The sequence below is a fragment of the Glycine soja genome, chromosome 9 (genome assembly GCF_004193775.1).
Source record: "Glycine soja cultivar W05 chromosome 9, ASM419377v2, whole genome shotgun sequence".
NCBI classification, from domain to species: Eukaryota; Viridiplantae; Streptophyta; class Magnoliopsida; order Fabales; family Fabaceae; genus Glycine; species Glycine soja.
This window is the reverse complement of record NC_041010.1, coordinates 45,544,189-45,566,230: the sequence shown is the minus strand read 5'-3', so window position 1 is coordinate 45,566,230 and position 22,042 is coordinate 45,544,189. Positions and strand designations below refer to the sequence as shown.

The 22,042-nt window shown below is 34.3% G+C and overlaps 2 protein-coding genes across 4 annotated transcripts; one reads left to right on the top strand and one right to left on the bottom strand.

Annotated features, from left to right (window-relative positions):
• Positions 1-1,527: 1,527 nt before the first annotated feature.
• LOC114425217 (ATP-dependent helicase BRM-like) lies at positions 1,528-13,660 on the top strand. Of its 2 annotated transcripts, XM_028392038.1 has the most exons (15): positions 1,528-1,932; positions 2,028-2,227; positions 3,926-5,233; positions 5,404-6,720; positions 6,923-7,035; positions 7,290-7,377; positions 7,471-7,557; positions 7,773-7,865; positions 7,952-8,035; positions 8,119-8,322; positions 9,428-9,670; positions 9,746-11,281; positions 11,385-11,933; positions 12,293-12,544; positions 12,772-13,401. In XM_028392038.1, the coding sequence occupies exons 2-15, from the start codon at positions 2,051-2,053 to the stop codon at positions 13,399-13,401; spliced, it is 6,681 nt and encodes a 2,226-aa protein (XP_028247839.1). In that variant the 5' UTR covers positions 1,528-1,932; positions 2,028-2,050. The 2 variants fall into 2 exon arrangements, with proteins under 2 accessions (XP_028247839.1, XP_028247840.1); XM_028392039.1 differs by lacking the exon at positions 1,528-1,932 and having other exon boundaries at positions 2,051-2,227; positions 12,772-13,660.
• A 3,524-nt stretch (positions 13,661-17,184) lies between these two features.
• LOC114425216 (ubiquitin-conjugating enzyme E2 4-like) lies at positions 17,185-20,618 on the bottom strand. Of its 2 annotated transcripts, none has more exons than XM_028392036.1 (6): positions 20,200-20,618; positions 20,023-20,102; positions 19,330-19,444; positions 19,045-19,097; positions 18,804-18,932; positions 17,185-17,653 (listed from the first exon to the last, which is right to left on the bottom strand). In XM_028392036.1, exons 1-6 carry the CDS (start codon positions 20,241-20,243, stop codon positions 17,523-17,525), a joined length of 552 nt encoding a protein of 183 aa, XP_028247837.1. In that variant the 5' UTR covers positions 20,244-20,618; the 3' UTR covers positions 17,185-17,522. The 2 variants fall into 2 exon arrangements, with proteins under 2 accessions (XP_028247837.1, XP_028247838.1); XM_028392037.1 differs by lacking the exon at positions 17,185-17,653 and adding an exon at positions 18,318-18,724.
• Positions 20,619-22,042: the final 1,424 nt, after the last annotated feature.

Here is a 22,042-nt window from a genome sequence, read left to right as displayed (position 1 = left end):
TTCAAGATTTTTTTTATTTTAACAATTGAAAAAAATGAAATTCGTTCGTAATAAAATTGATCTTAAGATTATAATAACAATTCAACTTAGATTTTTTAAATGCTTTAATTATGGAGTTGGGGATAATGTTCATGTATTAATAACTCAATAGCTTACATTTATCTATCTATTTAAAGATTCACGTTAATTTCACTATTGATTTTAAAAATATATTAACTTGAGAGTGTAGACTATTTTTTAAGACTAAAAATCAGGGTTAGTGGAAGCAAACCTTACAACTCAGATAACGCTTATCAGGGCAAATCTTCTAAGTCATTACGTTTGCATACACACTAAAAATTACATGAAATACTATTTTGCGATATAAAAGTTAATAACATGATTCTTAATATTCATCTAAGATGAATTTGATTTTAAGGTCAAATGTAAGCGTTAAAAAAAATACTTTTTAATTTTTTTTTGTAGTTTATAAATACTATTGTTCAAATAAGAAAAAAAGACTAAAAGTCTAAAATTGTTGAGTAATAGTTTAAAGAATTGGACATTAAGTTATCTAGTGTATGGCATTTACTTTTAAAAAATAAAATCCGGAATAGTAACATTTAAATCAAAAGTTAATAATTACTTATTTTTTTCATTGTTATATTGGATAGAATTATATATTTATTGATTTTATTAATTACTACTATTAATAGTAGAATATGACTGGTTACTTTTAAGAATATTTTTTCAATCATATTTTTTATTTATAAGATTCAAATATGATATTTTATTTTTCAAAAAAAAAAATCATAAATGAACATGTGAAGTGCTAGTATAGATAATATTCTGTTATTAAAATATAAATAATTTATAATAAATATGTGAAGTGTAGATAAACATCCTAGCATTAAAAATTATCAAGCTAACTTGTAGTGAAAGAATCAAAGCTAACTTTTCGTGATGCTCAATCTTCCTCATTAACATAGACAATTTCCTCACCTTGTGCGCCACAATGGCTCATTATATATTTAGCACCCCAAAAACGGTTTATTATATTTTTTTACTGTATCATAATTACAAAACAATATTGGTATATTAAGTTTATTATGAAATTATAATAATTACGAAGTAAAAATGGATTTAAATCCAATTTTACCTTTTTTATAAATAAAATCCACTTTTACTTAAATTAATGTAATATTGGTATACTAAGTATATTTTATTTTACAATAACAGCATTGAAAATCAAATATAAAAGTTCTAACTCAGTTGAACTTAAATCCTCACATATCTCTGCATAAAATAAATCTTCATATCTAACTCTAACCATAAGCACATAAAATAAAAAAAATTCATTATTTAATTTTTTTAAGTAATTTTTAAAACCTAGTAAAAAATACAAATTCTAAGCGCGTTACAACTTACAACTTGGTATAGGTTTTGCTTGTAATTTCGAGGAGAAAGAAGGGCAATTTGAATTGTTGCTTTCCGTAAATCTGTAACCGTAGCCATTCGGACCTATAAATAGCACACAGTGAGAAACCATAGAAGCAGAAAGAGAAAGCTTCGTCACCCGCCTGAGGAAAAAAGAAACAGAAAAAGAAATTAAACATAAACACCATTTTTTATTTTCATAAATATGGAATAGAAAAACGAAAGTCTTGAAAAAGAAGAAAAAAAAACAATTCTTTTCCCTTAGGGTTTGACTGTGAATTGCTACATCGCGTGTGGCCCAAACAGTGGAATCACCGATTCCGTCAAGTTCGGTCCTCTGCAGGGAAAGATCTGTCCCCAATTGCCCGAAAGTTTCGGATTCTAGAGAGAGAAAGTGGGTGTCAGTAGACGCAGCTAGAGAGAGAAAAATAGATTTTTTTTGAACGTTGGGATCGGAGGGAAAAAAATGTGGGTTTCTTGAAATTTGGAGGGATTTCGAGGTTCTGGCATTTCTGGGTATATTTGTTTTATCCAAAGTTTGAAACTTTTTATTTTATTTTTGACCAGTGGGTGTGATCTGAATTTTGGTGATTTTTGGGTTTTTTTTGTAGGTGGTGAATCCTGGGGTGGTTGCATGCAATCTGGCGGAGGTGCCGGTGGTGGGCCCGGCCGGAATCCGGCGGGGCGGGCGGCATCGACGTCGTCAGCGGCTGCGTCGCCGTCTTCTTCGTCATCGGCGGCCTCACATTTGGAGTCACTGAAGCAGCAGCAGCAGCAACAACAACAACAACAGCAGATGGGTTCTAGGCAGGTGTGGATTTTGATTGGTTTAGCTGAATTTCTGTGACAATTTGGTTGAATTGTGTTGTTGTTGACAAGTGATGACAAGTGTGGTACCTGGTTTTGCTGCTAATTCAGATTTTGAAACACATGGGAGTGTGAAAAAATGGGTTGTGGTGGAATTTGCATTTAATGCACTTGGTGTTGGGGTTTAGTTGGTTAGTTGGTTGTGTTTGTGGTTATTTTTTTCCTTTTTTTTTTTTGAACCAATTGATTTTCAGGCATTCAAGGAAATGGAGACCGATGGAATCATTGTATCGGGAAATGATTTGGTGCAGATTTGTGCTGCTGATGCTGTCAATTCCTATCTAGCTTCCTTTTCATCCCATGATAGCATGCACTCTTCTGTTGACTTTTAATTTTTTTGTTAATTGGTCTTTGCCTTTATTTTCTGTTGATGTGTGATGTTGAATTGTAGGCAAATTTGACTATTCTGCATGCTTTTTTTCTCCCTGCACTTTTCTAGGGAATTTCCTTTTAGATGTTGATGATGATTGATAATGAAGCATCAGGGTAATAAAACTTGGGTTTTTTGTTTTGTTTTAATGAACCCCCTCTTTGCCCTTTGTAACTTTCTCTCCCTTCCGGTGCTATTGTTGATTTTATACACGTTGATTTACTTCTTTGGATTATGAATTCTCCTTTGCTCTTTTTTATCTCTTGAATCAATTGTACAAGACATTGATTAATTATGGATATTAACTAAACAAGCTACAGTTGCAACTTGCTAAAAGGTGTTGATGATGATTGATAATGAAGTATCTATCAGGGTATTAAAACTTGGGGTTATGTTTTGGTTTAATGGACCCCTCTTTTGACTTTCTACAATTCTCTCTTCAGGTGCTATTGTTGAAATTTATTCACGTTGATTTACTACTTTGGACTATGAATTCTCCCTTTGGTCTTTCTTTATCTCTTGAGTAAATGGTATAAGTTTAAAGACATTGATTAATTGTGGATTGTAACTAAACAAGCTACAGTTGCAACTTGCTAAAAAGTGTTATTTCGTCTACTTCTGTACATTGCTAATTTGTATTAACTGTTCTTGCTGCCTCTCTGTTGTCTTACTTCTGTTATTATTAGTAAAATATAGGTGATGTCAATGATTGGTGTCGTCTGTATCTTGTTTTGTGTTTTTAGCAGTCATCTGTATCTTGTTGACTTATAATTTTCTATCAAATGCAATCTTAATGGAAAAATCATCATTGTATCGTATTCTTTCTCAAAATGGTGTGATCATTAATATATAACTGATATTCCTTATGATGTATGGTAATGGTACTTAAGAATATGTCATAACTTTCGACTATGGTCTCATTTCTGATTTCATGGTTATGTTACATCAAAATAGTTCAAAGTTTGTTTTTTCCTCTATTTTATTTTAGTAGTAGCCTGCATAAATCTCTATCAAATTTATGTCATACCTTTAAGATATGAATTATGAAGTCAAAATGGGGGTTGTCGGTCTTGGGAACCAATTTAGCTTATGTTAGTATTTTGAAAAGTATGTGTACCTATGTGTGTCTTCATATCTGTGAAATTTGCATTGTGATCTTATAACAAGTTTTGATGTTATTATGGGAAATTATGTCTTGTTTTTTTGGTAACCTTTAACCATATCATTTGTCTTATGGAATGCTGACTTCTATTCAATTATTCACATATGCAGTCATTTCAACAGCAACTGCTTAGAAAACCTGAAGGGAGTGAAGCATTTTTGGCATATCAAGCTGGTCTTCAAGGAGTATTTGGGAGTAACAATTTCCCATCGAGTTCCATGCAGTTACCTCAGCAATCTCGAAAATTTGTTGATTTAGCTCAGCATGGCTCCAACCAGATTCAAGGTGTTGAGCAGCAAATGCTAAATCCTGCACAAGCAGCATACTTTCAATATGCTCTGCAGGCTTCGCAACAAAAGTCTGCTTTGGAAATGCAGTCACAGCAGCAACCGAAAATGGGAATGCTGGGCCCTTCATCTGTAAAGGATCAGGAAATGCGAATGGGAAATTTGAAAATGCAGGATCTTATGTCCATGCCGGCAGTGAATCAGGCCCAAGCATCATCGTCTAGAAATTCATCTGAACATTTTACTCGTGGGGAAAAGCGGGTAGAGCAAGGGCAGCAGCTAGCACCTGATCAGAAGAGTGAAGGAAATTCTTCAAGCCAGGGTGCTGTTGGAAACTTAATGTCGGGAAATATTATAAGACCTGTGCAAGCTCTGGCAACTCAGCAGAGCATCCCAAACTCTATGAACAACCAGATTGCAATGGCTGCTCAATTGCGGGCTATGCAGGCATGGGCACATGAACGAAATATTGATCTATCACATCCTGCAAATGCTAACTTAATGGCTCAGCTCATTCCACTGATGCAATCCAGGATGGTTCAACAACCAAAGGCAAATGATACTAACTTAGGTTCACTGTCATCACCTATCCCTGTTTCAAACCAGCAGGTTACTTCTCCAGCAGTTGCAAGTGAGAGTTCAGCACATGCTCATTCATCTAGTGATGTGTCTGCACAATCAGGTTCTGCAAAGGCCAGGCAGACGGCTCCACCCAGCCATTTGAGCCCACCAATTAGTGCCGGTATAGCCAGTAGCTCTAGTGACATGGCAGCGCTGCAATTTAGTCTTCATGGCAGAGACGCTCAAGGATCTTTGAAGCAATCAGTTCTAACTGTAAATGGAATGCCTTCTGTGCATCCACAGCAGTCCTCTGCAAACATGAACTTAGGTGCAGATCATCCTCTGAATGCAAAATCTTCTTCATCTGGTTCAGAACCAGTGAAAATGCAGTACATCAGGCAATTAAACCAATCTGCTTCTCAGGCTGGAGGTCTGACAAATGAAGGTGGATCAGGAAATCACACCAAAACTCAGGGGGGACCATCTCAGATGCCTCAACAACGAAATGGTTTTACCAAACAACAGCTTCATGTTCTTAAGGCACAAATACTAGCATTTAGGCGTTTGAAGGTTTAATCTTTGCTTCCTTCTTAATTTTTTCTGCATCTGTCTGTCTGCCCACCTTACATGTTTATTTATATGCTATTTATATAGACCTAGTGAAGATGTACTACATAATATTTAATGGAGATTGTGCTCACTGATATTTGTTTTTTTTTTCTTCTTCTGTTGGTTGATAGAAAGCAGAAGGTGCACTCCCCCAAGAACTTCTTCGCGCCATCATTCCACCACCTCTTGATTTGCAAGTGCAGCAGCCAATTCATTCTGAAGGAGCACAAAATCAAGAGAAATCTGCTGGAAATATTGTGGCAGAACAACCGAGGCAGAATGAGGTCAATGCCAAAGAGTCGCAGCCTATCTCATCCATTAATGGAAAGATCTCTTCAAAGCAGGAAGTCTTTGTCAGAGATGAGAACTCCCCTGTAACAGCAGTTCATGTGCAACCCACACCTCCTGTGACAAAGGAATCTGCTGGACAGGAAGAGCAGCAGTCTGTTGCATGCGCTCCTAAGTCAGATCAGGAAAGTGAACATGGAATTGGCAGAACTCCTGTTAGAAATGAGTTAGTATTAGATAAGGGAAAAGCTGTTGCTGCTCCCCAGGCTTCTGTAACCGACGCGATGCAACTCAATAAACCCGCACAAGCAAGCACTGTTTCCCAACCAAAGGATGTGGGGTCCACCAGAAAATATCATGGACCCCTATTTGATTTTCCTTTCTTCACTAGGAAACATGATTCCTTTGGGTCATCAATGATGATAAACAACAATAATTTGTCATTGGCATATGATGTGAAAGAGCTTCTTTTTGAGGAAGGCATGGAGGTCCTTGGCAAGAGAAGGACGGAGAGTTTAAAGAAGATTGAAGGTTTACTGGCAGTAAACTTGGAGAGGAAAAGAATTAGGCCAGATCTTGTGTTGAGGTTGCAAATTGAAGAGAAAAAACTTCGCCTTTTAGATCTTCAGGCACGTTTAAGGGATGAGATTGATCAACAGCAACAAGAGATAATGGCAATGCCAGATAGGCCATATCGCAAGTTTGTTAGGCTGTGTGAACGTCAGCGTATGGAACTTGCTAGGCAAGTGCAGGCATCTCAAAGAGCTTTAAGGGAGAAGCAACTGAAATCTATATTTCAATGGCGCAAGAAGCTTCTTGAAACACACTGGGCCATTCGTGATGCCCGTACTGCTCGCAACAGGGGGGTGGCCAAATATCACGAAAGGATGTTGAGAGAGTTCTCAAAGCGTAAGGATGATGACAGAAATAAAAGGATGGAAGCCTTAAAAAACAATGATGTTGACAGATATAGGGAGATGTTGCTGGAGCAGCAGACTAGCATCGAAGGTGATGCTGCAGAGAGATATGCTGTTCTTTCAACTTTCTTATCCCAGACTGAAGAGTATCTCCATAAATTAGGAAGTAAGATAACTGCTGCTAAGAATCAACAGGAAGTGGAAGAGGCAGCAAAAGCTGCTGCAGCTGCTGCACGATTGCAGGCATGCTTCATCATCTCTCCTCTCATTAAAAGAAAAAGAAAAATTCAGTGGCCTGGGAGAAAACCTTTATTTTTGTGTGCATTTTTTTTAGTTTGTACAATTCATTTGAGGTTTCTGTTTTTTTATGTTTGCTAATGTACATTTTAACTTGTTTGAAATCATGTATTAATCATTGATCCAATTATATGTTTTATGACTAAAGGGTCTTTCTGAAGAAGAAGTCAGAGTGGCAGCAGCCTGTGCTGGGGAGGAAGTGATGATTAGAAATCGTTTCATGGAGATGAATGCTCCTAAAGACAGTTCATCTGTCAGCAAGTGAGTGTTGCTCATTTTTTTTTTTTTGTGCATTTTTACTTTTGAGTTTTATGCTTCTGGCATAATGATGCTCGTGGTCAGGTGTAATTTTACAGCCAGGTGTTGGCTCAAAATGTGCTAATTGCCTAATGATAATATTTATTGTAATTTTAATGCTTTGACATTGTTTATCTAAGTTATGATTTTTGTCAGTTTGTTGGTTGTATAATAATACATCTGATACCTGATGATTACCATTATTGACCACATACCAGGTATTACAGCCTTGCTCATGCTGTGAGTGAGAAGGTTGTATGTCAACCATCAATGTTACGGGCAGGAACACTGAGAGACTATCAGCTTGTACGTTGCTAAGTTTGATGGAATTGTCTGTAATTGCTTGTTTTCTTGTCTTTTAGAGTAAGGTTTTAAGGATTTGACATGTTATTTTTGAAGGTTGGTTTGCAATGGATGCTTTCCTTGTATAACAACAAATTAAATGGAATTTTGGCAGATGAGATGGGTCTTGGCAAAACTGTACAGGTTAGTGTTATGTTTTGCTGTGTTGTTCTTTAAAACTAAAATGGGAAGAAAATCTATTGTGTTCTTTTCCAGCCGAGTGATTTTACACATCATATTAAATTTTGTTGCATCATGCATAGGAGATGTAAGCAGTTTACTCCTTTTATTTCCATGATACTTACTGTGATGGTTGTGTGAACCTCCTGAAAATTTAAAATATTTTTTTCTCTGTCCAGGTTATGGCATTAATTGCATACTTGATGGAGTTTAAAGGAAACTATGGCCCACATCTTATAATAGTCCCAAATGCTGTTATGGTTAACTGGAAGGTGATCTTTCAACTCTTTCATTTGAGTGATATTTTATTTGTGATTAAGTGTCCCTGTTAATCCAAAAGCTTTTGTTCACCATGCAGAGTGAGTTGCATACTTGGTTACCATCTGTGTCATGCATTTTTTATGCTGGAGGGAAGGATTACCGGTCAAAATTATATTCACAAGTAAGTGTGCCACAGGTTATTGACTTACACTATTATGCACAATTTAATGTTCAATGCTGAGTTTCCTTGTGTTATATTTGCAGGAGATTATGGCTATGAAATTTAATGTCCTGGTGACTACTTATGAGTTCATCATGTATGACCGGGCAAGGCTTTCAAAAATTGATTGGAAGTATATCATAATTGATGAAGCACAGAGAATGAAGGATAGAGATTCAGTTCTAGCTCGTGATCTTGATAGATATCGTTGTCAAAGACGCCTGCTTCTGACAGGAACGCCTTTACAGGTCTATTTTGCTTTGACACAATTTGCACCGTTGCTGTAGTTTCCTCTGTACTCATAATGTCTTCTATGACCCAATTTAACCAAACATCGTGTTTCTTGAAGATTGCAGCTTCCTATTTTGTTAATTTGTTTCACAACTTGTTCTTCCCTTGGTAACTATTAGAGATGTGCCTTCACCTAATAGCTTTAGCTTTATGAACACTCTTAATTTGAAATATGTATCATAACCTTTATGACCAAGTGGTCATAAGGTCGGTCTTTGATACCACCGTTCTTCTAAATAAAATTGAATATTAGCATAAGCAGAGTTGGCCTTGACATTGTCTATGCTTTAAATCCAAAGGGCTATTTTGTGAAGGGGAGTGTTAAAGATAATGAAATCATTGATATGCTTTCACCTGTTAGTTTAAGCTTATAGGACTAGTGTTTGACAGTAATGAAATTTTCTTTGTTCTTTTAATAACATTTTTAAATATTTGCGAGGACAGTGACACTTATAAGGTGGTGCTGTGGATGAATACTGCTGAGCCATTTAACTTGCTCTGTAGATATGTAATATATTATCTGTTTTTATGAATGGTTTTAATTGGTTCATTCCTTTTTAAGAGGAGTCAAAATTACCTGATGGGTTGGATTCCGATCTAACCGAGGTCAAATCTTAGTCTTGTCTTGTTATGCTGCCTGATGGCTGATACTAAGCTGGGGTTTGGGTCTAATAATGCAATTATCTATGAATCATTTACTTTACTGTCATAAACTACTATTGTAAATACCATTAAGACTTTTTATTAAAGCTTGAATGTTGTTAATTCAATTACAGCTCAAAATCTTGAATTATGCCCCTTGTGTTGTAACCATAACCTTCTGGTCAACTATATATCATATTATGCTTTTTGTGTTCATTTTGTTGTTGCTGGAATGTAGTCAAAGTTCTCTGACTAATAATTCATGCCTTTCTTCATAAAATACATGTTATTATATTGACTTGTGTTCTATATCTTAACTTCATGTAGGTGTCACATTGTCAATTGATAAATCATTTATGTATATGGTGCAGTGAATAAATATCTTGATAAAATTTATTAATGGTGTAATTTTCTCTGCAGAATGATTTGAAGGAACTGTGGTCGCTTTTAAATTTACTTCTTCCAGAGGTTTTTGACAATAAGAAAGCCTTTAATGATTGGTTCTCAAAGCCATTTCAAAAGGAAGGTCCCACTCAAAATACAGAGGATGATTGGCTTGAGACTGAGAAAAAAGTTATCATTATCCACCGTCTTCATCAGATTCTTGAGCCTTTCATGCTCAGGCGTCGTGTTGAAGATGTTGAGGGTTCACTACCACCAAAGGTTTGATTATGACTCTTCCTTGACCTTTTATGCTTTATCTGGTGGCACAATCCTAATATAAGTGTTGCATTGCAGGTCTCTATAGTTTTACGATGTAAGATGTCAGCTGTCCAGAGTGCCATTTATGACTGGGTCAAATCAACTGGTACCCTTCGTCTTGATCCTGAGGGTGAGAACAGTAAGATTCAAAAGAATCCTCATTACCAGGCAAAAGAGTACAAGACTTTAAATAACAGATGTATGGAGCTACGTAAAACTTGCAATCATCCATCCCTGAATTACCCATTACTTAGTGAATTATCTACAAATTCAATTGTAAAATCTTGCGGGAAATTGTGGATCCTGGATAGGATCCTTATAAAGCTTCAAAGAACTGGTCATCGAGTTTTGCTGTTTAGTACCATGACAAAACTCCTAGACCTCTTGGAAGATTACCTGAATTGGCGAAGACTTGTTTACAGAAGAATTGATGGGACAACTAGTTTGGATGACCGTGAATCAGCTATAATGGACTTTAATAGCCCTGATTCAGACTGTTTCATCTTCTTGCTTAGTATTCGAGCTGCTGGGAGAGGCCTTAACCTTCAGTCTGCTGACACAGTTGTCATTTATGATCCTGACCCAAACCCTAAAAATGAGGAGCAGGCTGTGGCCAGAGCTCATCGTATTGGACAAAAAAGAGAAGTCAGAGTTATCTACATGGAAGCTGTTGTTGACAAAATCTCTAGCCATCAGAAGGAGGATGAGGTGAGAAGTGGAGGCACTGTTGATATGGAGGATGAACTTGTGGGTAAGGATCGCTATATAGGATCCATTGAGAGCCTCATAAGGAACAATATTCAACAATATAAGATAGATATGGCTGATGAGGTTATTAATGCTGGACGTTTTGATCAAAGGACAACACATGAAGAGAGACGTTTGACCTTAGAGACATTGTTACATGATGAAGAAAGGTATCAAGAAAATGTCCATGATGTTCCTTCTCTTCAGGAGGTAAATCGCATGATTGCTAGGAGTGAAGAGGAAGTTGAATTGTTCGATCAAATGGATGAAGAACTGGATTGGCCTGAGGACGTGATGCAACATGATGAGGTGCCTGAGTGGCTCCGAGCCAATACAAGAGAAGTGAATGCTGCTATTGCTGCTTTATCTAAAAGACCATTAAAGAACACTTTATTGGGTGGTAGTGTTGCCATTGAATCCAGTGAGGTGGTGGGTTCTGAAAGGAGAAGGGGACGGCCCAAGGGAAAAAAACATCCTAATTATAAAGAGTTGGAAGATGAAAATGGAGAGTATTCTGAAGCAAGCTCTGAAGACAGAAATGAAGATTCTGCACAAGGGGAAATTGGAGAGTTTGAAGACGATGTGTGTAGTGGGGCTGATGGAAATCGATTGGAAGAGGATGGTCTAACTTCTGATGCTGGATATGAAATTGCTCGTTCTTCAGAAAATGCTAGAAATAATCATGTGGTTGAAGAAGCTGGTTCCTCAGGATCATCCTCTGACAGTCAAAGATTGACAAAGACAGTTTCACCATCAGTTTCTTCCAAAAAATTTGGTTCCCTTTCTGCATTGGATTCCAGGCCAGGCTCCATTTCAAAAATTATGGTACACAGATTTTTCTCTGTATTTTGAATATTTTATTGTTTCGTTGAGGGCTATCTTTGTTCTATTTCATTCTGATTAAATATCTTCTGATAACTTTTTCTAGGGAGATGAGTTAGAGGAAGGGGAAATTGCAGTATCTGGTGATTCTCACATGGATCATCAACAGTCAGGTAGTTGGATCCATGATCGTGATGAGGGCGAAGATGAACAAGTTTTGCAGCAACCCAAGATTAAGCGCAAACGTAGTCTTCGTGTTCGTCCCCGCCATGCCATGGAAAGGCTCGAGGACAAGTCTGGCAACGAGATTATTTCTCTTCAACGTGGAGAATCATCTCTTTTGGCAGATTATAAATATCAAATTCAAACAAGGATTGATCCAGAATCAAAATCATTTGGAGACTCGAATGCCAGCAAGCGTGATAAGAATGAATCATCATTAACATCATTAAAAAATAAGCAAAAGTTATCTTCAAGGAAAGTAGCTAATACATCCAAATTACATGGATCACCTAAGTCTAATCGTTTGAATTGCACATCTGCTCCTTCAGAGGATGGTAATGAACACCCCAGAGAAAGTTGGGAGGGGAAGCATCTCAATCCAAATGGATCTTCAGCTCATGGCACTAAGACGACTGAAATCATCCAGAGAGGAGTATGTCATTATGTGATCATTGTTGTCTTATTTTCTGCCCATTATGGTTTTATGTTTTTCATGCCTCACTGCATGTTATAAGGACTGCAAGCAGGAACCATTATTAATCTCAAGCTTAATTATGATAAAATATTAATATTAGTATAATACAACAGGATCTGCTTAAAGGTTTTTCACCTGCAATCCTGAAAATATTACTTTCTTTGTTCTGTTTTTACCTAAAACTTTCTGTTTGTTATGTGGACTTAATCTCAACTCCATTCGGTGTTAAACAAACCATGTTGGGGATGTTTCCTGTAGTTTTTTTGCCTGCCTGTTCAGTGTAAGTATATGAACTCACACAACTTGTTCATATGCAGTGCAAAAATGTAATTAGCAAGCTCCAAAGGAGAATCGACAAGGAAGGCCATCAAATTGTACCTTTGCTAACAGATTTGTGGAAGAGGATTGAGAATTCTGGGCATGCAGGTGGATCTGGGAACAGTCTGTTGGATTTACATAAGATTGACCAGCGGATTGATAGAATGGATTATAGCGGAGTAATGGAGCTTGTGTTTGATGTACAGTTCATGTTGAGGGGCGCAATGCATTTCTATGGATACTCATATGAGGTGAAATTTCATATCCGTGTTACTGCATAAAATGATGGAAACATACCCTGACTTGTTGTATTTGGAAAATTAATTGGTGTCGAAAGACAACATGGCATACATTTAGGTATATAGCATGCTCAATTTTCTGTTCAAATATGACCTGAAATTGATATAGACTAGTAGGATTGTTCATATGATCTCCATTTTTGTAACTATTAAAAGTTCTGAGTGATCATTATTTGCAGGTAAGAACTGAAGCAAGGAAGGTTCATGATCTCTTCTTTGATATTTTGAAAATTGCGTTTCCGGATACAGACTTTGTAGAAGCAAGAGGTGCACTATCTTTCTCCAGCCAAGTTCCTGCTGGTACTGCAGCATCATCCCCTAGGCAAGTGACAGTTGGCCCTAGCAAAAGGCACAGAGTGACCAATGATGCAGAAACCGATCCATGCCCGTCACAAAAGCCGTCACAAAGCGGATCAACTACCAACGGCGAAAACACCAGGTTCAAAGGTCATTTGCCACAGAAGAACTCAAGAACCGGAAGCGGCAGTGCACGCGAACAACCTCAGCAGGATAACCCTCCACTGCTTGCTCATCCAGGTCAATTGGTTGTATGCAAGAAGAAAAGAAATGAAAGGGATAAATCATTGGGGAAGGGTAGGACTGGATCAACTGGTCCTGTTTCTCCACCTAGTGCTGCTATAAGAAGTCCAGGGTCAGGTTCAACCCCAAAGGATGCTAGATTGGCTCAACAGGGAAGGGTTAGCCAGCCATCTCAACACGCAAATGGGTCTGCTGGGTCAGTTGGTTGGGCAAACCCTGTAAAGCGTTTGAGAACAGATTCTGGTAAGAGGAGACCAAGCCATATGTAGATTTTTTCATGGAGACAAAAGGATGGTATATAATGGAGATATTATTGGTACTAGTTTTTCAGAAGAGTTTTAGTGGCCCTTGCCTTTGATAGGGTTTAGCCCATACTGTTAATAGGGTTAGTTCTTCCATTGTATTTTATAGCTACCTCAAATGAATGGGTTAAATTACAATGGTCTCCATTTTTTTTCTTTGTTGCATCTTGCTGGAATTGTCTCTTCCAAATGATTATATCAAATGCATAAACTATGATTTTTTTTTCTTTTTTTTTTTGGGGGGGGTGGGGGGTGACTACTATGAACCTTTGTTTTGTGTCTTAGCTGGGAAGAAACCAATAGAACGGATTGGAACCAATAATAATGAGGTTGATGACGTCCAAGGTCTCTTTGGTTGGCGAAATAATTTTTATATTTTTTTGCTATTAATAATTATAAAGTAATGTTTTCTATTTATTATTTTAAAAGTAAAATATACTTTTCTCTTGATAGAGTTTAGATGTCATCTTATATATTTTATATTTTAAAAGTTATATATTGTTTCATATTAGACTTATCGCCCAACTTGGGAACAATAGATTATACTTTTGACTAGAGTAGACAGTATTGTTGTATCCTACCCGATTTGTTGGCTCAGGATTGTCTCTGGAAGAAAATGCTACACACACTATTCGTTTTGCGGATTGGATTTAATCCCATCCATAAGTGGTCCATACGAATTTAAAAAAATATATATTTTATGAATTAATTTAAAATTAATAATTCATGCAGAAATTGAATATGTAATTTTTATATTATTAGCACAATTAAACTAATAAATCAATTATGTTATAAAATAATTAATGTTGTTATATATCATACTAAAACTTTAATATATATTTAATACACATGTAAATGTATATAATAAATTTTATAACAATTAATCTTAATTTAATAATATATTTATCATAGATTTAATAAAAAATTATATATATAAAAAAATATATTATTAGATAAAAATTAATTGTCATAATTTATACAATACAATATATGACATACGGTTTCTTAGCTGTACTAGCAAAACGAACGAATGATGCACGTGGCAATTCCCAAATATTTATCCTTATAACACTAATGTCATTGTATCATGTAAACACTAAAGTGAGCGCATCAAGGTGGTTTTTACATGTGTTTAATCATTTTTCATTGTGTTTCAACCACACTGGAGTATCGATCGAACTTGGAAGATCTTGGACCTTGGTTCATTTGAAGCACGCCAGAGTAATTTCTGATAATTGGTGTTAGCAATCCATCTCGGGCACATCATCCTAGTTCTTAAACAGATAACTGGTGTTATCTATAGGAATTCGGTAAGTTCAATTCACACTACTATGGTTATAAGAGACTGGATGAAGGAGGTCATCCATGAACATGATAACTATGCAACACTTGATTCCCCAGCAAGCTTGAGTTCATATGATTCCAGGAAGATTTGCTGAAAGCATTTAAATAGATCATGAAAATGAGCATTGGGAGTTGTTATGGTGTCCAAACCTGGACAAATTCCCGAAATGCACATCCAAAAGAAGTAGAAGGAATCAACTTTGGTTATTTCCTTTTCAAATGCAAAAACCAGTATGTTGATCTTAAAAAAGCTTTCCCTAAGGATCATGGTGAAAAAATCCCGTGGAAAATAGAGAATGTGTACCTACATTGGCCATATTATTATCCTAGATATCTACTATTGTAATGTCTTTGGAGGGTCCCATGTGTTGATATGTTCTCACTATCTACTCCCGTAAATACGAAACACCATGAATCCTTGATCCAAGGCATTATACAACGAAACTTATCACTAAAAAAATATTCCTGTTACAAACACCGATTTATGCGGTTCAACTAATGACTTATTAATTTGATCATTGATCCATTCATTTTGTACCTCAATCAGAATCGATGATCGGTCCAATTCTAAAAACACAGACAATGATTGCCAAGGGTCCCAACAACTTTGTTACAGCAAGTGTAGCTAGCTCTCTATAATGTTCTAAGCACTTAAAGCATCTTAAATTAAGGTTCAGACAACTTGGGTATGCCTTTGAATTTTTATTTGGACGTTTTCTTCAGACAACTTTGATTAACCATATAAAAAATGATAACAATTAAACTTTAAAGTAAATCAAATTAACCCAAATTATAATGAAAATTTTACAACACCGTTACATCCCAGTTACAAACATAATCTGTTATAGTAGGACGAAATATTCTCCCACTAAACATGAAGATAGACTAAATTGTTCAGCGCCGATTCTTGCTCTGACTTGTTGCCTACAACTATTAATGTTAAGCACCCAAAATTAATGTACGATGCTTTTATTGTGGACAACATTATAGGAGTTGTTACCCTTTTAGCATTTTGATTTAGCTTGATGGATCACGACACCTTGTTAATTATATTGACACAATCATCAATGACTCGTTGAATGGATTTGCATTGAGACTATTTCATGATCAGTTTCAAAAGGTTACACAAAATTGTATTTACCACTCAATACTCTTTTCTTTCTTTCTTTCTGTTTGTTGCAAAAGTCACTAAACAATGAATAGTTTAGACAGAAAAGAACAAGAATCGTTGTCATTCATTGGTCACAAGCAACATTAGATTTATACGAATTGGACGTCTATCAAAAGCAAACCATGATTGATTGTCAAGGTTAATGAGAATATTTTGTATATCTTTAGCTTATATAATACGTTTGTCCAAATTACTTAGTCAACGTAGGGACTCATAGTTTTAACTTTTTCTTTTTCTATTTAAAAGGTTATTAGTTTGGGAAGTGAATAGGATTCAGTTATGGGAGAGTACAGATATAAGAAATTAACACTATGGACATATAAAGTTGATCCAGGGTTGAGAAATGATGAAGGGAGATCATGAATCTTCCAATTGATATTTCTAATAAAATTAATAAACTAGCATTCGTCAATACAAAAAAAAAAATAACATTTTGAATCCAAATTTTCAAGATGGTTAACCTTTTTTAGCATACCATTTCAAATTATGCAATGAAATGATCTCTTAAAAATCAGGGAGTGTCCCATTACCAAATCCACTTTAATCATTTTTATCATATTTTTCTTTATTAGACAATTTAATGATTTACATAAATTTTAATTAAATAAATAGTTTAATAGTTACATATTCACAGTATAAAATATAAATAAAAGTCAATACATTTGCTAATGATTTAGTGAGAACAAGAATAGTCTAATGAATTATTTATTTTTCTTATGAAATTTATTCGAATTGCACGCCTATCTAAAGCAAACCATGATTGATTGCCAAGGTTAATGAGAATATTCTGTATATCTTTAACTTAAATACGTTTGTCAAGTTACTTAGTCAACGGGGACTCACAGTTTTGCACGTCTATCTAAAGTATAACTTTTACTTTACTTTTTTTCTTTCTTTCTATATTTAAAAGGGTTACTAGTTTAGGAAGTGAACAAAATTCAGTTGGAAGAGACATAAGTTAAAATTATGGATCCGGATCTTCAAGATGGTTAACCTATTTTAGCTAACATTTCGAATCGTGTAATGAAATGATCTTTAAATGCCCACAACCAAACCTGTTATTTCAATAAATAAATAAATTATCTATTTTTTAATTAATCAAATTAATGATTTAGATAAAATCTGTGGCCGAGATTAATTTTAGCCCTCATGTACTTTCAACATTTCAAAATTACTTCTATTAAAAATCAATTTTATTCAACTTTAAAACAAACAAGCACTAAACAAGGGAGAGATACTAAATAAATAGAGTAAGATTCACATCATTTAATGGAACAAACATGAATCACCCAATACAAGGAGTGTCATTTATACACTGTGTGCTAACATTGTTGATTAAATTACCATGGCTAAACAGCACAGCACAGTCACTTGAAAGTGCTAAACATGAAATAAGATTGCATCAGGAAATCAATGGTACTTTATTTACAGCGACAGGGAAACTAGAAAGGAAGGGGAATTTCCCCCCTTATCCATAATAAGCTCACATGTGGTGAGGTGAATTAACAGAACTAGAAGAAGAACATCATGTACAGATAAAATGCAAAGTTAAGAACAGGACATGCATGCAAAGCTAGGGGTCTGCTTTACCAACAACCTGTTCATCACTAGAATCATATTCATCTTCACTCATCTCCTCATCACTGGATTTCTCTTCTGTGGCTTCCCCTATGTCTTCGGGTTTAGCATACTTCTCACAGTACTCTGACATCGAAGCCAATGACACATCAGTCAATTGTGAATTAAATAAAAAATAAACCTTAATTGTTTCTGAAATAAAAACCAGAAATTGGTTCTCAGAAGAATTTAAGCCTAGATTTTTAAAAAATATTAAAGTGAGATACTGTCTAAAAAGTTAGATAAAGAAGGCTATTTTGGGATATCTAATGATGTGCAGAATAGAATGAAACGAAATAGAGTAAAGTTAGCATTTCATTGTCCATAGATAGATAACTAGATAGATAACAAGGCATTGGATGAAATGAATAAAATGCACTCCATTAGGTTTAGTTCCAATCCATTTTATTTTAAACAATCTAAACAATGGAACCTAATATAATTCCATTCCATTACACTATTCCATCCATTTCTTTAAATCCAAACATAGCCCAAAAAAATGGTTTTGCTTGAAGTAGAAACAAAACAAGCTCCACCAAAGCCTGGTTTAGTTTCCAAATTTTCAAATGAAAATATTAAAACTATAATCTGAGTATACCATTGCCATACTTCCACTAGTATTTTGCCAGAGATCAAAATTCTGCCATTCCATGCTTTTTAACATTTTTTATATCACCACTACAATTGTAGCTGAACCAAAATTTCTCGTGTTCTTATAACACAGAAGAAGTTCCATTAAATGGTTGTCCTGCTCGGCTACTCCAACCTTTCTCATTTTTATGTTATGGATTTGATGCTATCATAAAACAAAGCAACATGATATTGGTAGCAGATGTCAACAAGGTCAATTCCATTGGCGGATCAAACTTGAAATGTTAAAGATTATAATGCAGTTAGTAGAAGAGCAGCAAGTTGTGTTAATGATATTAATAAGATAATCAAATGAGGTTAAGAATTATAAAAAACAAAGTTCTTATAATTGTTTGTGAGAGTGTATATGTGCATGACACATTCAAGCAGATGTGCACATCCAATTTGCTGAGTAGTGATGGTAGGTCTACATCTACTACCCAGAGGTCTAAAATGTTGTTAGTTCAATAGTCCCTCTTGGCTTAGATTTTGATTGTGGCTGACATGAGGAAGACCAAAATAAAACAACTGCAAAGAAAACATAGTTCATATAAACTAATGCAAGTAATGCATATTTAGAAAATAAGAAAACAGAACAAATCAATACCTTTAACCCTTTGTTCATAACTTGGTCGGTCACGCATCATTAAAGCGGCAGCTTCTCCATTCAAGGGGTCTGATGGATTGGGATACAGCAGAAGTTGAGGTAGAAACACCTCAAACACATTAACAAGATCTGGAACAAAATAGATTTTGACATATAAAATGAACCAAAAACAAATATGTCAAAATATAAAACTTAGAACAAAACCACAAATGTTCTATAAAAATTTAATGAATTTCATTACCGAACATGGGGCTCCAGGTTTGATTGATAACATCCAGACAAACTGATCCTGACCTGAAATTAATGTCATCCCAGATGATCAGACCAGACACACCGACACAGTTATTCTTATAGCTAATGATAGCATATATGATAAGATATTCTATCAGTATTGTTAGCCAAACTAATCAGTTTGTATTTGATAGAATATATTATCAAAATATATCTTATCATATATTCTATCAGCTAATACACACGCAACTACTCAATACAGACAATTTTCAGAGCATTACTACTATGTGCTTACATCTCATCAACATTCGGGTGATAGATCTTGTTGATAAATCCAATGGAAGGAGATTTGTAAGGATAAGCATCCGGCAACTCAACTCTTACTTTCCACACACCACCATGATAAGGACCTGCCAAAAGCCATCAAACAGATAAAAAAAAGACTATTGAAAAAGGAAGGTGCATAATACAGAAATATTGATAAGGATATCAAAACAGGACAAAACAACAATCAAAGGTGAAATCAACAACAATGATGCTAAATTTGCTACAGCTAAAAAACCAATAAAATTCAAGCTCAAAGCCTCAAACGGATTATCCTTTTCAGGCTAGACATCAGTTCTATATCCAGACTAAGAATTCCACAACAAGCAAAGGAGAAATCAATAAGAAAGTAACAAAAATTCCTTTGCAAATTTTTTTTAAAAATATTGTTCTTCCCAAATCTATTTACAGAATCCACGGAAAACACAGCAATCAGCACAACAAACAGAAAAAAAAAGGTATCAATATCATCCTGCAGCTACACAAATCTAAATCCACCAAGGTCAAATACCTATCTCCAGAATATCAAAAAATGAAAAAAAAAAACAAAAAAAGGCAAATTCTTACAAAAGCAAAGCATCTAATAACTTCATCAGAAGCACCAAAGCAAAAAAAAAAAAAAAAAAAAAAAAAAAGAAGAAAGAGAGAGGAAAAGGGAACTCACTGTCATTGGGTCCATGGAATTGCACATAAAATTCTTGCATTCCATCATTAATCATCTCGACCTTGTAATCACTCATCATCCTACGGAAAACAAAAGACAAAGAGGACCCAGAATCAGGAAGAGACCCCATTAGAAAAAAGATTGAAACTTTGATGAATTGAGAGAGAAAGGATTAACAGTTTCATCAAGTCCATCTCTCGGCGCTTGCTTGGGGAAGACATATTTCTGTGTGTGCGTGTGTGGTTTGGTCCCTTTTCTCTTTAGCCTTTTTCCTTTGGCAAGTGGAGAGAGAGAGAGAGAGTTGGGATTGGAGACTCTTGTGCAGCTGAAAGGAGCTAGAATTTGGTTCAGACAGCAATCAGCACAACTAGGAGATAATAATAATTGAAAAATCCGATTGATACTAATGACATGATAATTAAAATAATCTAGTTCATGAAATTGTTAAATACCTTATAATATTGTACTAATATTATGATAATTAAAAATCAAGGAGAATGTAGTTCAAATGCTCTAAAATTATTCTAATTTTATTAAATGATTTTGAGCACCAACGTTTTAGAATATTTCGAAATGAATCTACATGATTTTTCACATTCCAATTAACTATACTAGTTGTAGCTTCCGAAAAATTTACATCAAAGACATAAATAATGGGAACAAGACGTGTTTAATATGTAATTGGTCTTACTCATTTTAAATAGGATTGTCACAAGTAATATATGTTGTTAATATAAAAAAGTTTAATTACATTTTTCTTTTTTCATTTTCATAATTTTGTGAATTTTATCTCAAATTTCTTATACAAATTGATTTTATCGTTGTATTAGTTATATAATTTTAATTCATTTATCAACTTAACATGTACTAATAATATTTAATAAAAAATACTGATCAAACATTTTATTACATTGTCACATCAACACATTCGTATTGATGTGATATTTTATTGTAACTTTACGCCATTCTTACTAAATAATGAATGTTAAGTTAAGAAAATTACACAAAATTGAGTCTATGGGAGATAAATTAAACAAAAGGATGAAATTGAAAAAAATAAAGATATAAAAAATGCAATTAAGCCCAATAATGGGGATGACGATGTTGTGTTGTGTTCTGTGGTGTTCTAATAGATTTCTGGTTACGCCAGAGAACAATAATATTTTGGAGTTTTGTTACGATAACTGAGTTTTTTATAATAACTTCGATCAATTTTTAGAATAATTATTTGATTATTTATTACTGATGTGTACATGCACTAAAATGGTTAAAGTGGTGTTTAATTTCAGATTTTTTATATTTTAATTAGTAATTATAAATATTTTATTATTATTTATTACTTCTAAAGATTTATATAGAAAATTATTAAAATAATATTTATCATTTTCATTACTTAATGTATAGATATGTTAAAGAAAAAAAATAAAGAACGGTATAACCTTTTAATTATGAATAAAAATAAATTATTTTTTCATTATAATATTATTTTCTTTTCGAGTCCTTTGTTTTGTTTAAACTAAAATAGAGGTAATATTTTTGGTGCTAAAAATATAGAGGTATTTAAAAGTAAAGCAAATCGATCAAAATTTAACAAAATGTTTGATAAAAATGGTTAAAAGGAAAATTCTTAATTACATTATATTTCATTTATTGTAATTTTAAAGCATGATCAAATTCAAATAAAACAAAATATAATATATTTCAAAACAATATTCCATTTATAAAATCTTTGTATTACTCATTCTTTACTTTGAAACTTTATAATAATGCATCAAATCAAACCTAACTTTTTTTCATCATTTTGTTTGACATCTGTCATAAGATTCACGGCTTATGATTGGTAACAAATAAGAAATTATAAATTTTCTTAATGTTTATTTTTTATTTTAAAGACTTAAATTTTAAATTTCATTTAAAAGAAATTAAGTTTCTTATTTATAAACTAATAAGTATTAATTAGTTATGCTATATTCAAAATCAAATAAGAAGTTAAATTTTTAAATCTGAGATAGAAGAAGAA